The following is a 17110-nucleotide window of genomic DNA, read 5'->3' on the forward strand; positions in this document are numbered from 1 at the left end:
ATAATCCAGGCTGTGAACAGTTTTCCACAGATACACAAGGTAATGTGAATGATAACATAAAAATGTCTGTGGGGGGTGGCTCCACAAGTACCCACAAGATAATGGGAAGTATGCCAAAAAACCTTGATAGAAGAAGTAGTTTCACAGGTAAGCGAGTAATGTGAACGATGCCAGAGTCCTTGCTGGAAGCAGCTGGTCCCCAGGTAAGCAGGTAATGTGAATGGTTCCGGAATCCTTGCTCCGAGCGGTTGCTCTACAGGGGAGCAAGAGATGATGAATTGGGGTAGGATATGCTCCTTGCATTGTGTTTTGCTGGTACAGCAGACTCCCAATATCCATGTGTACCCAGACTTGGGGAGTTTTTCCCAAGGGGATATGATTCCCCTGATGGTTGTCTGCTTATTAGTATAAGCCCAACAGTCTGCTTCCTTTCAAGGTCACAAAAATAGAGCAAGTCAGTGTCTCTTTTCATGTCCTGCAGATTTAAATATATTTTGCAGATTCTAAACTAGTGGAGCCTGACAGGCTGTCAGCGCATCCTCTCAGACCTGGAAAAACATTCGAAAGTCCAGTAGCACCAAAACAATAACAAAAAGCTTTGTTGGTGAAAACCTCAGTACTGGTCTTGACACACCAGGCAGATATACTAGACTGCATTCCAAACTCAAAAAAAAAAAAAAAAAAAATATTTTTTTGAAATGGATGGGTGCTTTATTTACCCAAGTGTAACTTTTCAGACCCTGTTCTGGATTCTTTTTTTCAAGCAATGTGATAAATCCAACATTCCACATATATGAACAACTTCAATTAAGCATGTGATCATACCAGGTGCATTTTACAACCAAATTGTACAAATCCGCCATTAATAACTTGTAGTGAACAACATTCATCTGTTTCAAATATATTCATGTGAAATAACAATCATTTACTTTTATGACTTAGAACTCCAAGGGAGATAAAAAAATTGTTACTATGATATTACTATGTGTGCAGGTGCACAAGTCCTTATGATGTCAGGGAGCCATTCACCTGTCACAAGGGTGGCAAACCTATGGCATAGGTGCCAGAGGCAGCCTTTTCTGTGGGCACCCAGACCATCACCACAGAATAATAGTTCACATGACAGATCTCAGAGTCAGCCTGCAGAATCTTCTTACAATGATAGATGAATTTGCCCTCTTCCTTTCAACCGGGTTGGTGTCCTTGGGAGGCTGAAGGAATGAAATTTGTCAATTAACAAAGAGAAATACATTACTGCTTAGGTTGCTGCGCTGGAGTTTTGCAATAGATAAGTCGCTTTTGGTTGAGGTTTGGGCACTGAGGCTATAAAGGGTTCGCCATCACTGACCTATCATATACCCACATAATACTAAACCACCTCTTTCCTTCAACCCAAGCCGCGTCAATTTTTGCCACACGCGCAGATCCTGAATAGTCATCTGGAACAATGGAAGCGATGGCCCTGATGTTTCCATTCATGTCCAGTCATACCTCTGTGTTGCATATAGGGAGGTTATCTTCCATTGGGGCAAAGCTGTCCCTTCTTATAGCAAGGTTTAAAATGGATATAGTATAAACCAGTTTTTATCTACTGTTTACCAGGTCTTAGTTTAGTTTTTAAGACCTCTACAACTTGTTTTTCTGCAAGTAAGGTACAGGCTGTAATTTTCACTAGACAGTCTAGGGGTCAGTCCTCTGGAATCTAAACAAGCTGCTGTCAGGATTCTAAGAGGTTCTTATAGTTATTATATGTACTGTCTTCTTAAGGTGTAGGAACCTAGGTAGAAGGTACAGTTTTTCAGAGAATCTGGAGTCGGTCGAAAAGTCATTCTCAAAGTTCTGAAGATTATAACAATCGGGGAACAAACAAGGAGTAAATTGTCAGAGGATCATACAGTGTAAAGGAATATGCTCTGTAACACATTCCTTAGGAACATCCTAAATAAATAGAGGACTGGCAGAGCTTTTGTCCGTCATGCAAATCTCAGATTGATTTGGAACATTCTAATATTCTCTAGTATCATTTTTTTCTCTTAAAAAAAAAAAAAAAAAAACCCTTCAGTTTTTTCTGGTTAGTAAGTTGACATGAAATCCAGAGGCAATTGGGTCATAAAGTCTCCACATTAGGTCCCACAGTAGGATGTCCCTACTCGCAAAGGTTGACCTAATCTTGTGGCTTCGGTAGTATTTTCGATCTGACCTCCACTATCTATTATTGGTCATACAGAATATTCTTATGTCCCTTGGCACCAATTCAAAATCTGAAGGGGAAGAAGGTTTTCATAACCTAGAGGCCAGGGGTTCGGGTTATAATATATCCTAAGAGTATGTGTATTGCGTAAAGGCAAATAATCAGTTTACTCGGTGGTCTAGACCTCTATAAAGAGTAGAATTTGACCTATGTAGTCTCAAAAAATTATCAGTGCCCTTTCTACCCGAGCACTTGCCACATCTTGGGTATAATTTAGACATGCATCCTGGGACCGGATCTGTCAGGCAGCATGCGGGTTTACCCCCCACACTTTCTTTAAACACTATCGGTTAAATGTGGTGGGTACTCTTGAACTCTTTACCAGAGAAAATCGCTCTCCTCTGTTATCCCTCCCTAAATATTTCTCTCTGAAAATCTCTCTGGTTGGTGCCGTCGTGGTGATGGGGAAAACAGTAGTTACTTACCGGTAATGATGTTTCCTCGAACCACGACGGCACCAGGTATATTCCCACCCGGGTGTTTTTTCCTACCTTTTTTATTTGTGGTAGTCCATGGGTAGAGTTAATATAATTAAATATAAATAATAATAATTTTGGGCATCAGAATTATGCTTACATGGAAATGTTTTTTCTGATGTACTAATAAGGTTCTTCCAAGTCTCTGTAACCACTGAGGCAGGATAGGAAGGGCGTGTTTTTTATGCTCAGGTTTCCTGTCCCTGGGGGCGGATCCCTCTCTCTGGTTGGTGCCGTCGTGGTTCGAGGAAACATCATTACCGGTAAGTAACTACTGTTTTTTTTTTTTTTTTGTTCGGGAGGTTTTAATTTTTGTAAATGTATGAAAACATTATAAAGCCTATACAAATTTGTTAAGAAAATGTGTATTTGGTACCGGCTGCAGATCCTCGCCAATTATGGCAGATGTTTTCTGGAGCGGCGCTTACAAGTATAATTAAGAAAGGAAAAGATCCATCCGCTCAGCATGTCCACATGGTGGAACTTCAATTTTATTTTGTATGAAGTAAGAACAGCATACATAGTCCAGACTGACACTTTTTGATTAAAAGCTCTTAATTATAGTTTGAATATTAGTTAAGAACAGCACATAAATAGAAAAAAAGCTACTAAAAACAGCCAATAGTTATCTGTTAGAAACGTGACATCACATATCAATTGGATATCAGGTGTTAACAAAACATGGAAAAGGTAATACAAAAAAAAAATGGCAGAATGATACAAAATAATGCTCCAAGTGCTGTGTATCAAAATTCTTGATACAATGCAGCATGTGTAAAAATACATATTAACTATTGTGCGAGTTCTTAATCTGTAATAACAGACAAACAGTATAAATATCCAATTATACACAGTATTATGCTGAGTTGTGTATTTGTTCTGGACTTAAAAGAAATTTGATAAAGATCAATAATGGTGTATTGATCTACAGAACTCAGCCTCTTTTGTCCTTAAGGAAGCGGCCCCATTTTTCAAATCTGCCCTGTGTCACTATAAGTGGTTATAGCTTTGGAACGCTATGAGATTATTTTCTCGTGATACATTGTAATTCAAATTAGTTTAAATTGGATGAAATCTTTTGTCTTTAGTTATGAAAAAAAAATGAAATTTGGCAGAAATTCTTTATTTTCAACGTTCTAAATTCTCTACTTTTGATGCAGATAGTCATAGCACCCAAATAAATTCATAACTTACATTTCCCAAATATATGCTTTATGTTGGCATGGTTTTTTTAAGATTCCACATATTTTACTAGAATGTTATGAGGCTCAGAATTTGGGTGCCATTCAAATTTTTGGGAAAATCAGCAAAACTAATATTTAGATGGACCTGCTCGACTTTTATTTGACTGAGGGGCCTAAATAATAGCTATTATGGGTTACCGCATTATGGAAACTACACCCCTCAACGTATGAAAAAGCACTTTTAAGAAATTTAACCCTTTAGGTGTTTTATAGGGGATAAAACAAAATGGAGGTGTGGTCTACAAATTGTAATATTTTTTTTACAATACATTCATTATGGGTGGAAAATTAAACATTTGTAATGGATAAAATGACAAAAGGCTCCACAATGTTTGATATCCAATTTCTCCCGAGTACACTGATACCCATATGTGATGGTAACCTGCTGTATGGGCGCACGCCCTGGTATAGAAAGGAAGGAGGCGCCATCCAGAGCAGATTTGCTATGTCACATTGTACAGGCTATAATTTTTTTATTTATTTATTTTTTCCCACATGAGATTCGCTTTTCTGGAACCTAATTTTGGGGCATCGATAGCTAATTTTAGCATCACTGACTTTCATATGCATAACTTTTTTTTTATTTTTCGGCTTACAAATCTAGTTAAGGGTTTTATTTTTTGCGGGAAGGATTGTTCTTTTTAGTGGTCTTACTTTAGAGTGCATAACTTTTTTGAATAACTTTTTAGAGCATTTTTTTAAGGGGTATTACCGTATATACTCGAGTATAAGCCAACCCAAGTATAAGTCGAGGCCCCTAATTTTACCACAAAACCTGCTAAAACCTATATTTTTTTTTTTACTCGAGTATAAGCCGAGTTTGGGTTTTCAGCACATTTTTTTTGTGCTGAAAAACTAGGCTTGTACTCGCGTATATATGGTAATTAAAAATTATCTTTTTTTTTTTTTTTTTTTCAGAGCGTGTTTGAGGTTGTTTTTTTACTGGTTTCATTTTGCAGGTCCAATAACGATTCTGTTTAATTATGCAGATTGTCATGAACGTAGCGATACCAAATATTTGGGGGTTTTGTGTACTTTATTCCATTTTACTGAATAAAAACTAATTTGGAAAAAATTTTGTTCATTTTAGTATCACCAACTTTTCAGATGCATAACTTTTTTTATTTTTCGACTGACAAATCTGGTTAAGGGCTTTTTTTTTTGTGAGAAGTGTTGTTCTTTTTAGTGGTCTCCTTTTAGAGTGTATGATTTTTTAAAAACTTTTAGAGCATTTTTTTTTAAAGGTATTAATTAAAAATATCTTTTTTCGAAACGTTTTTGTGTTTTTTGTTTTCCCCTTTGCGTTTACCGTGCAGGTCCAATAACGATTCTGTTTTATTCTACAGATTGTTGCAGACATGGCAATGGGGGCTGGGCCCTCTCCATGGCCGGTAAGTCTTTGCTGCATATTGCAGCAAAGCCTTATCGGTAACATCCGCGATCGGTGCCAGCACCGACCGCGGGTGTTTTCCTGCTGATCACTGCCGGCAAAGCTGCCAGCGGCTTCAAAAAGATGGCGGCGCATGGGCCTAAAAATTCAAATCACCCCCTAGAACTAATATAAATATAAATTTAACAGTAAAAATCATAAACTAATTAGGTATCACCGCGTCCGAAAATGCCCGGTCTATCAAAATATAACCGTTTTTCACTGCGTTTAACCCCGTAACGGAAAATCACGCCCCAAGTTGAAAATGGTACTTTTTTGCCATTTAAAAAAATATTTAAATTCTATAAAAAGTGATCAAAAGGTCAGTCCTAAAAATGAAAACATTGTAAATGTCAAAATCCGCAAAAAAAGACACCACCCACAGCTCCATACCCCAAAGTATAAAAAAGTTATTAGCACCAGAAGATGGCAAAATCCCCCCAAAATTTTTTGTACAGGAGGTTTTAATTTTTTTTAAATGTATGTAAACATTATATAAATTTGTTAACCCCGTAATCGTACCGACACAAAGAATAAAGTAAACTTTTCATTTGGTGCATACAGTGAAATCTGTAAAATCCTAGCCCACAAGAATATGGCACAAATGCGTTTTTTTTTTACCAATTTCACTGCATTTGGAATTTTTTTTTTTTTTTTTTTTTTTTCCTGCTTCCCAGTACACAGCATGGAATATTAAATAGCACCATTTTTAAGTGTCATTTGTTACGCAGAAAATAAGCCATAACACAGCTCTGTACATGGAAAAATAAAAAAGTTACAGATTTTTGAATGTGGGGAGTGAAAAATGAAAACGCAAAAACGAAAAAGGGCTGCGGCGTTAAGGGGTTAAAAATGTTGGTTTGTCATAGTAACTTTTATAGACGTTTATTGTAGCCTGGGGCTAAAGTACAGTAAATTGCCAACATCCAGAGGTCCGTTTGTAACTAGGGGTAGTCTGTAAGTCGCGTGTTCTTAAGTAAGGGACCGCCTGTATACACGAAAAATTATAAAAAAAAAAAATCCTAGCTACAATGTAAAAAAAACACTGCCATAGTAACCTACTTTGCCCGAGATGATACACATTGTGTAAAAACGACCGTTGCACAATAGAAAATTTTATTTATAGTGGAAATTTTGAGTTAATTTGAAAAACTAAAACCTACATTTACTTTGTAATGTAAAGTTTGTTTTCTACATTTTTAACTAACTAAAAAGCAGCAAAAATGTTTAAAGTAGTTCAGTAAAAGAAATTGCTGTATAAGCTGACCCGAATATAAGCCGAGACCCCTAATTTCAACACAAAAAATTGGGAAAACCTATTGAATCAAGTATAAGCCGAGGGTGGGAAATGCATTGTTTACAGCCTCCCAGTACTTGGCCAGCAAGACCCCTGTAGTATATAGCCTGCCAGCCCCCTGAGTATACAGCCTGCCCAGCCCCTGTGGTATATATCTATCCACCTAAACCGAGGGAATAATAATAATTCTTTATTTATATAGCGCACACAGATTACGCAGCGCTGCACAAAGCATGTCAAATTGGTCCCTGTCCCCATGGGGCTCACAATCTAAACAACCTAACAGTATGTTTTGAAGTGTGGGAGGAAACCGGAGTACCCGGAGGAAACCCACGCAAACACGGAGAGAACATACAAACTCTTTGCAGATGTTGACCTGGGTGGGATTCGAACCCAGGACCCCAGTGCTGCAAGGCAGATGTGCTACTCACTCTGCCACCGTGACGTACACTACAGCCATAATATAGACAAAATAACCTTTATTAAATTCACAAGTACATAATACATAAGTAAAAAAAAAGCATCGCAGGAGAGATATAAAAGTGAAACGGCACAGGAGGTTAGTCCACAGGGAGCAGGTGAATCAGTAAACAAGAGTGACTTAGCGCTCAGCGTCCGATATATCGGACACTGAGCAGATGCCGGTTTAGCTCAAGATTTGAGCCGAACCGGCATCGGGAAACACTGGGTGCTGGCTATAGCAGGCACCCCAGTGTAACACCCGCGATTGGAGTTGTCTCCGATCGCGGGTGCTTAACCCGTTAAATGCCGCGGGCAGCGCGACCGCGTCATCTAACCATGCATCTGGGGGGTCTTTCCCCCACGATCGGCCCCCCCGAATCGTTTTCAGGGGGCACCGATCATTGCTACGGCATCACTGGGGTCCGATCTGGACCCCAGTGTTACTTGCAGGCAGTGCCAGTAAGATGGCGTCTGTGACGTCATCTTACTGGCAGAGTGCCAGCCTATGCAAGTGCATAGGCTGACACTGCTAATGCCCTGCAATACATAAGTATTGCAGGGTATTATCATGAACAAGCAATCAGATGATTGCTTGTTCTTGTCCCATGGTAAAAAAAAGTGATAAAGTAAAAAAAAAAAAAAAAAAAATTATTCAATAAAAAAATAAAGTAATAAATCACTAAAAATGCCCAAAAGCCCCAAAACATATAAAGATACATAGAACGAAAAAAAAGTCTAAATCATAACACAAACCCCACATACATGGTATCACCGCATCGTAACAACCCATAGAATAAAAATAATTATTGAACCCGCACGATGAATGCCGTAAAAGAAAACTGTTATAAACCCTCCAAAAATTATGATTTTTACCTATTAATTCCAACAAAAAATGCTATAAAAAGTGATTAAAAAAAAAATGTAATCTAGAATGATAATGGTGCAAAGTACAACATGTCCCGCAAAAAACAAGCCATCAACCAGCCCTGTAGCCAAAAACGTAACAATGTTATGCGACTTGGAAGACGGCAATACAAAAATGATAGATTTTTTTTTCCCCACATTAGGGTTTTATTTGACAAATTTAGTAAAACGTAAGAAAATATATTCATGTCTGGTATCCCCGTAATCGTATCAACCATAGAATAAAGATAACAGGATTATTAGGCTATACGTTAAACACGGAAAGAAAAAAAAACCAGTACAGAATTGATGCTTTTCTACTCCTGCTCTCAAAAAGAAGTTCCTAAATTTTCAACAATGGGTGCTACCAACCCCAAAATGGTAACACTGGAAAAAGCATCTCATCGCGCAAAATAAATGCTGTCACATGGCCCCAATAACGCAAAAGCGAAAATTTTATAGCCTACCAAAGGGGCCAATGAGGAAAGTAAAATCCTGGCAGCTGCAGGGCGCTCCTTCCCTTCTGCGCCTCGCTGTGCACCCATAAAACAAGTCACGGCCACATGTGGGGTGTCTCTGTACTCAGGAGAAATTGCAGAACAAATTGTATGGTGGGTTTCTCTTTTTATCTTTTGGAAATGTGTAAATTTTAGGGCTAAATGAACGTATAACTGGCACAATTTGACCATTCTAAATTTCTCCTCCATTTTGATGTAATTACTATGAAGATCTCAAGGGGTTAACAATCTACATAAAATCTGTTTCTGATAGCTTGAGGGGTGCAGATTTGAAAATGGGTTGGTTATATATGGGGTTTTGATACTAAATATGTAAAATTTCATTCAAAACAATATTTATCCCCAAAATAGTCAATTCTGAAAATCCGGAAAAGCGTTATTCGATTTGTAAGTCGCGTGACATCAAAATAAATTATCCAGACATTTCAAAAATGGTGAAAATGTAAAGTAGACATACGGGAAATGTTATTCAGCAACTTATTTAGGTGGTAAAATCTATCTGCCTGAAAACGCAATGATTTCGAATTTCAAAAATGGCAAATTTTTCAAAAAATTCATCATATTTTTTTTTTTTTTTTTTTAGAAATAAACGCAAAATTTATCAGCCAAAATTTACCACTAAAATGAAGTTCAACATGTGAGGAAAAAACTGTCGTTTTGATAAGTAATAGCGTTCAAAAGTTATAACCATATAAAGCGACCATGTCAGAATCCAAAAAATGGGACTGAGCCTTAAGCTGTAAAATGACTACGTCCTTAAGTGCATAATGCATGTAAATATCGACTCGCAAATGTAAACAAAATGTGCTTTACAGTTAGGTAACAGCATATGGCATCATAGAATCAATTAATAATACACCTTTTGCAAGAGGATAACCCTGTGGCGTTATTGGCCCCCAATGTGCGTATCAACCCGCTTGTCTTTTCAGGAGCAGAAAAACCAGAGCATCGAAACAAGCATAGGACCTATGCGTGACGTCGGAAAGGTGAGTTTTGACCAATTTTTTTTCTTGACTCAAGTATAAGCAGAGTAAGGCTTGTCAAGTTTTTTAGAAATGCGTTTTTAAGGCTCCCCCAACAAATTACACCATTTTAGAAACTGCACACCTCAAAATATCCAAACCCTTTAGAAAGTTTAACCCTTTGAGCGTTTCATGAGGGTGAAAAATTAATAAAAGTGAAATTATGGAAATGTAATTTTATCTTTACATTCATTAAACACAAAATGTTCCTTCACAAAAGCTTAAAGGAAAATGCATCTCATAATGTTTGGTGCAATTCTTCCTGAGTATGCCCATACCCATTTTGTCACTGTCTTATGCTGTACTGACACAGGGTGACACTTGGAAAGAAAACGGCGCTTTTCAGTTTTTGGAGGACAAATATGGCTGAAATGCTTTTTAATGTCAGGATACATTTGGAGATCCCGGTGGTACCAAAACAGAGGGGAACCCTAACAAGTGACACCATTTTGGAAAGTACACCCTTCGTAGAATTCAGCAAGGTGTAATATGTGTATTTGCACATACAGGTGTAAAATAAAATTGGGACCCAAAAAGGAAAGGTGAACATTTTCCCAAAAACTCCACTTTTACCCATAATTTTCCTAAGCCACAAGTGATAAAATAGATGAAGAGCAAGAAAAAATAGGTGGAATGTGTACAAAATGGCCAACATGCCAAAAAGATATTTATGGAAAATATTTATTAAGTACTTATAACAATTAAAAACATTTAAAAGCACACAATGTCTATATGAATGCCTGTAGCATGTCTGAAATCTAACGTGCTTGAAATCTAATGAGCATCTCCAAATCATGGATTATGCCAGCTCCAAATTATTCTATTTCATTTTACATTGACATAATGTGATAATTGGCTAATCAGCATTGGCTATTTTGGGGATAATTACTGTTTTGAATGAAGTTTTAAATATTTAGCATTAAACCCCTATATATCAACCCCTCGAACAACTTTTAGGAAGATTAAGCCCTTAAGATCTTCAGGGTGCGTTCACACGTTGCAGTTAAAGCTGCATCACAATCAGCTTTGAGGTGGCTTTAGGTGCAGTTTTGTCAATTGAACAGGTGAAAGACATGAACTGAACGGGTGAATGACATTTGTGGAGAAGGTTTCCCCTTCAAAATCAAATTCACCCATTCAGTTCATGTCTTTCACCTGTTCAATTGACAAAACTGGACCTAATGCCACCTCAAAGCTGATTGTGATGCAGTTTTAACTGCAACGTGTGAACGCACCCTCATAGTAATTAAATTAAAATGGAGGTGAAATTTAGAATGGTCAAAATTTTGTCGGTTATCCGTTCATTCAGCCATACAATTGACACCTTTCCAAACTCGTCTTACAATTTGTTACATAATTTCGGAGACCCCCCCCCCCTCTATATGTGGCCGTTACTTGTTTTAAGAAGGGAAGAGCGTCCTGCAGGCTAAAAAATTTTTCCTCATTGGGGCTTTTTTTTTTTTTTTTTTTTTTTCCGGGATGAGATGCTTTTTCTAGTGTTATTTTGGGGTTTCCCCAAAATATGTGTATGTATAATTTATTTAGTTTTTTTAATACAATTACTGGGATACCAGACTTTTCTCATGTTTTACTAAATATGCCAAATAAAACCCTAATGTGGGGAAAAATCTATAATTTGTTCATCATGTCTCCCAAGTGGCATAACATTTGTAATTTTTTTGGCTATGGGGCTGGTTGAGGGCTTGTTTTTTTTTCCGGGATATGTTGTACTTTGCAATAATATCATTCTGGAGTACCTTATATACTCGAGTATAAGCCTAGTTTTTCAGCACAAAATTTGTGCTCAAAAACCCTAACTCGGCTTATACTCGAGTCAACTAAAAGAATAAAGACAAAACTCACCTTTCTGACGTCACCCGTAGGTCCTCTTCTGTCTGAGACAGAAGAGGACCTATGGGGGACGTCGGAAAGATGAGTACAGTGTTATTTTTTTTTTCCTACTACAGGGGCTGGCAGACTATGTACTGGGAGGCTGTAACCAATGCATTTCCCACCCTCGGCTTATACTCGAGTCAATAGGTTTTCCCAGTTTTTTGTGTTGAAATTAGGGGTCTCGGCTTATACTCGGGTCGGCTTATACTCGAGTATATACGGTATTTATTTAATTTTTTTTAGTGCATTTTTTTTATGGGACTAATGGGTAAAAATCATTATTTTGGGTTTTTTTTTATGTGGCTTTTTTACAGCGTTCCAAGTGCGAGTTCAATAATTATTTTACTTTTATTCTGCGGCTTGTTATGGACGCATATAAATCCAAAAAATAGAGGCAGCACTCCAGAGTATAAGTAGAAAAAAGGAAGGGTTTATTCCAAAACCGGCGACGTTTCGTTGTTTATCACCTTTTTCGAGCAATCATTGTTGAAATGGATTGTTATGGACGCAGTGATACTATATTTGTGGGGTTTGCGTTATGTTATATACATATTTTTTTTTTTTTTCACTGCTTTTCTTAGTTTTGTAGACTGGTGAGTAATGTAGAATAACGCCTGGGTAGTCGCCCACCAAGCCAGATGGTTATCTATACCTCTTATTTTGTCATCTTGTCACTCTGTGTGAATTGTTACCCGACCTCATTGTGTTCTTGGCATCTTTAGTATACTGATCTGTATCTGACTGTATAAGCTGTCACAGGGGAGGGAAAGACGCGTTCATGCCCCCACATTTTATCTGAATAACTTGAAAAGTTGATTTTTTTTTTTTTTTTTTCTGTATGTAATGCATTTTAATAACTTTTAATTTATAATTTTCTTTATGGATTTTTACAGAAACTCATTTTAAAGTGGTTATCTTGTTCTTGGGTTATGGATTCCGAACTGTTTTCTTCTCACACTGAGTGAGCGAGGAGTCTTGGCCGCCATGGAGAAGAAACGCCGAAAGAAATGATACCTGTGCACCCAGGCTCCAAGCCTCTGATATGCAAACTTTTCTGAAGCCTTAGAATTTTTTATAGTTACCCGGCTGGATGTTGGCAGGTAGAACCTGCAAGTGATACCTCTGTGTGCTTAACGTTGTGAACACAGGCTCTGACTTATAAATTTTACACCATATTTTATGAACATGATGTTTGCAAAGTTCTGGTTGCAGCTGGTTGTGATGTTGCTGTGTCTAAAGAAGCACCAGAGCACCCAGCCGGGAAACTCTTCCCATGAAACTGAATCCTGTAATGGCTGCTCTCATCTTACACTTAGTGTGGATTTTTCTTCCTCAGTGGTGAAACACGGTGAGTTTAGTGTAATCTGTTGACTTTCAGAAGTAGTTTTAGGGTGAATGCGTCTTTAGAGGGGTAAAAATTGGTGACTGGTACCCTTTAAACTATCAGCACCAACAGGTCGGTATGTAGTCTTCTTTCTAGAACCCCCTTTTTTAGTTGAAATCCCAACTGTTTTACCTATGCATTAAAAATCCCCTACAAAGTAATGTGAAAGTGAGCAGAAGAGACATATTTTGTCTGAGATGAGCCTGGTGCTAGAATGTTATATTAGATGCTTATAGCTTGGGTTCTGCAACACCTCAACCGGCTAATTATCAAACCGAATTCTATCGTACAAACCTTAGAATTGTGGTTCAATTATCTAAAACAATATGTTCAGGTAAAGTCTTAGTTGGAAATGGAACCTGAACTGTGTATGTGTGGTGTGTTTTTTTTTTTTTTTTTTTTTTTTTTTTTTGTGCTGGTGGCAACTTCAAATGGCCTATGCTATACTCATTTTAAAAATGCCTTTGTCGGCATTCAAACATTTTCAATAGTTTTCACTCCCATTATCTGGCTAGTTGCCAGCAGTGAGTGATTAGTCCTAAGGGGGAGAGCAGCTGCAGCATGTGTGTGTCCGTCTTGTCTCCTCCAAACCCACACCGTTCCCTCACTCCTCCCTACTTCTGGTCATGTGCATTAACCCCTTAAGGACGCAGGGTTTTTCGGCTGATTTCTCGCTCTCCAACTTCAAAAATCCATAACTTTTTCATTTTTACGTGTACAGACCTGTGTGCGGGCTTATTTTGTGCGTAACAAATTTTAATTTCCCGTGATGTTATTTATTTTAACATGCCGTGTACTGCGAAGCTGAAAAAAAATTCCAAATGTGGAAAAATTGGAAAAAAAAACGCACGTTCTTGTGCGCTCAGTTTTTACGACTTTCACTCTTCGCTCCAAATAACATGCCTACTTTATTCTTTGGTTCGGTGCGATCGCGGTGATACCAAATTTATACAGGTTTTATTGTGTTTTAATACATTTTCAAAAATTAAACGAATGTGTAAAAAAAAAAAGAAATTTTTTTGCCATCTTCTGACGCTAATAACTTTTTCATACTTTGGCGCACGGAGATGTGTGAGGGGTCATTTTTTGCGAAATGAGGCGACGTTTTCATTGCTACCATTGTGAGGTCTGTGCGACATTTTGATCATTTTTTATTTCATTTTTTATGTTATGTAAAAAGGTGTAAAAGTCGCATTTCGGACATTTGGGCGCCATTTCCGCCTCGGAGGTCACCGCCGACCGTAACCGTTTTTTATATTTTGATAGATCGGGCATTTTGGGACGCGGCGATACCTAATATGTCTGATTTTTACTGTTTGTTATGTTTTATATCCGTTCTAGGGAAAGGGGGGTGATTTGAACTTTTAATATTTTATTAAATTTTTTTATTTTTTAAACTTTTTTTTTTCTTTCTTTTTTCACTATTTTTTTAGACCATTAGGGTACAATAACCCTAGATGGTCAGATCGCTCCTACCATATACTGCAATACTACAGTATTGCAATATATGGCATTTTTGCAGGTCATACATTACAATGAGCCACTGGCTCATTGTAACGAACCTGCATAAACCATGTAGCCTCGTGTCAAAAGAAGACCCGAGGCTACCATGGTAACCGATCGCCGCCCCCCGATGACGTTTGGGGGCGTGGCGATCGAAAAAAAGATGGCGGCGCCCGCGCGCCACCGTCTTTTAAACGCCGCCGGCGACTTTGCCGGCGGCGTTTAGAGGGTTAATAGCTCGTGAGCCCTCTTCATACATCCCTTATACCTCTGCGCCGTAGAGCTACGGCGCAGAGCGTTAAGGGGTTAAGCAGCCAGAGGGGGATTTTGTGGAGGAGAGTAATGACCACATACTTTTAGCAGGGAGCAAGGTAATGTAAATCAAACTATTGTATACTGAATACTGTCAAAGGCATTTATAAAATCTGTATGGCATAGGCTATTGGAACCTGTCACCAGCTAAAAACCACACTCCTGGAGGCAGAGTCCCTTTTAAATTGCCCTGTAGCTCAGAGAACCACAAGGAAGATGATAGTAAATAGAAAAAAATTCAGGGTATGCTCACCCACAAGGTAATGTCCAGTCAATGTAGTTGCTGTGCATGCCTGGAAAAAAAAAATCTTGGTCTGGTCCCTATTAGAATCGCGAGAAAATTGAAAACTCCTGGCATGGTGGCATGTTTTGGATCTGTGCTACATGGTCCTTATTCATACCGCTAATGAACAATCAAAGAAGCTGCCTATCAATCACATGCCTTTAGAAGCAACTTGTGATAGGACTGCAGTATACCATAAACAAAATAAAGCGGAACAATGAAATTGCATTACAACATGTAAGTTCAATAAAAATATGCAAAATTATTTGAGTATAATCCTAATGGATGGCATGTCTCTCCGTTAGGATACAATAGATGAAGTTCAATAAACATATGGTAAATGATTTGAATTTAATCCTATTTCCCACCTTCATGATTATTTTTTTTTTTCTTTCTTGTTTATGGTATACTGCTGTTCGCTATTAATTCCTTAAGGACGCAGCCATTTTTTAGCATAGGGCTTAGCTCCATTTTTTTTTTTGTATTCTGACATGCATCACTTTATATGGTTAAGTTTTGAACCCTGTTACTTATCAAAATGATTCTGAGATTTTTTTTTTTTTTCTCACTTGTTGTACTTCATTTTAGTTGTAAATTTTGGCTAAGTTATGCGTTTATTTACAAAAAACAAAAAATTATGAAACAGTAAAACATGTTTGGTATCGCTGCGTGCCAAAATGTCCAACAATCTATAGATATAAAACCAGTTATTCTCGGTGGTGAACCCAGTAACAGAAAAATGTTTAAATGTCTGAATCAACACTGTAAAAACAGAGCCCACAAGAAAATGGCACAGATGCGGTTTTGTGAAAATTTTACCGCATTTTGAGTTGTATTTCCAATTAAGTACAATTTTGTTACGCAGAAAACAAACCCTAATACAGCTCTGTACATGGGGGAAAAATAAAGTTATTGACTTTTGAAAGTAGGGAGCAATAAACAAAGTAAAATGGAAAAAGCCCATCAGTGGCATGGAGTTAAAATTCCCCCTATACCACATGATAAAAAGGTACCTGAGGTCACGTTCACACGTAGCATTTTGGTTTTGTTTGAAAACTCAATCCAAAGACTCCACTTGTGATTGCATATTTTGGTAACATTGTGTTTCCAACACATTAACTAAACACAAAGTAAATGCAATCTTGCCTCAATGTGGGTGCAGCCTTTGGATTGTTTCAAAATGCTTTGTGTGAACGTGACCTCAGGGACCCTACAAACGTGTCATGGCCCTTCAAAACAACTATGCTGCCCTTCAAAAGCTCAATGGCTCCTTCGCTTCCGTGCTTCGTCATGTGCCCTGGCATCCACGTGTGGGGTGTCCTCTTACTCTGAAAAACTGTCCAATATATTCCTAGATCATTTTCTACTTTTATTCAGTTAATACATTAATTTAGCTGCAAAATTACCCACATTAATGATAAATATTAGTGAATTCCAAATCAAACCTTCATTTTGTTTGAATTTCTGGAAAATACATAATGGGTTAACAAACTTCCTACCCCCTGTTTTGAGGTCGAGGTTAATGGAAAGGGGTTATATGTGGGGGCTTTCTATTAACAGAACTTCAAAAATCCCTATAGAAATGAAATGTTCCCTAAAATGGATTCTAATTTTTTTTTTTTTTAATTTGAAACTGCTGTTCGATCTTGTGATCTTTCTAGCGTCGTAATAAAACAAAAAGACACTTCTAAAATGACGCCACCACAAAGCTGATATGGTAAATGTTGGTTACTAATTTGGGTAGTAAATTATCAGTTAGAAAAACAGAACATTTTAAAGTTTGAAAGTGGCACATTATTTAAAAATGTTTACCAAATTCACCTTTTTTTCATAAATGTTAAATAAATCAACTAAAATTTTCCACTATTTTGAAGTACAAAATGTAATGGAAAAACAAACTCAAACACTTGGGCAAGTTTAAAGCCTTCTAAAGTTATAATTGGATAAAGTGACACATCCTGGTTTTGAAAAATATATTTTGGTCATCGAGGTGTAAGGGGTTAAACAGAAGAATCTGCCATTTAATATGGTAGCTTGATTGTGTATGGATGGTTCACAGAACTGGACATATCCACCCTTAAAGTAACAATTGGAGATGTAAAGCTGTATACAAAAATACATTTTTTTAAATTA

At 37.5% G+C, this 17110-nt stretch overlaps 1 protein-coding gene across 3 annotated transcripts in view; it reads left to right on the forward strand.

Moving 5' to 3' along the window:
* The window catches only part of MBTPS1 (membrane bound transcription factor peptidase, site 1), a 99386-nt gene that overhangs the window by 4761 nt on the left and 77515 nt on the right, over positions 1-17110 (forward strand). For all 3 annotated transcript variants that reach the window (XM_072117728.1, XM_072117730.1, XM_072117729.1), the window contains exon 2: positions 12389-12843. In XM_072117728.1, coding sequence (XP_071973829.1) covers positions 12675-12843 — 169 coding nt within the window. In that variant the 5' untranslated portion in view covers positions 12389-12674. The remainder of the gene's footprint in view (positions 1-12388; positions 12844-17110) is intronic.

Source organism: Engystomops pustulosus, chromosome 7, assembly GCF_040894005.1.
Source record: "Engystomops pustulosus chromosome 7, aEngPut4.maternal, whole genome shotgun sequence".
NCBI classification, from domain to species: Eukaryota; Metazoa; Chordata; class Amphibia; order Anura; family Leptodactylidae; genus Engystomops; species Engystomops pustulosus.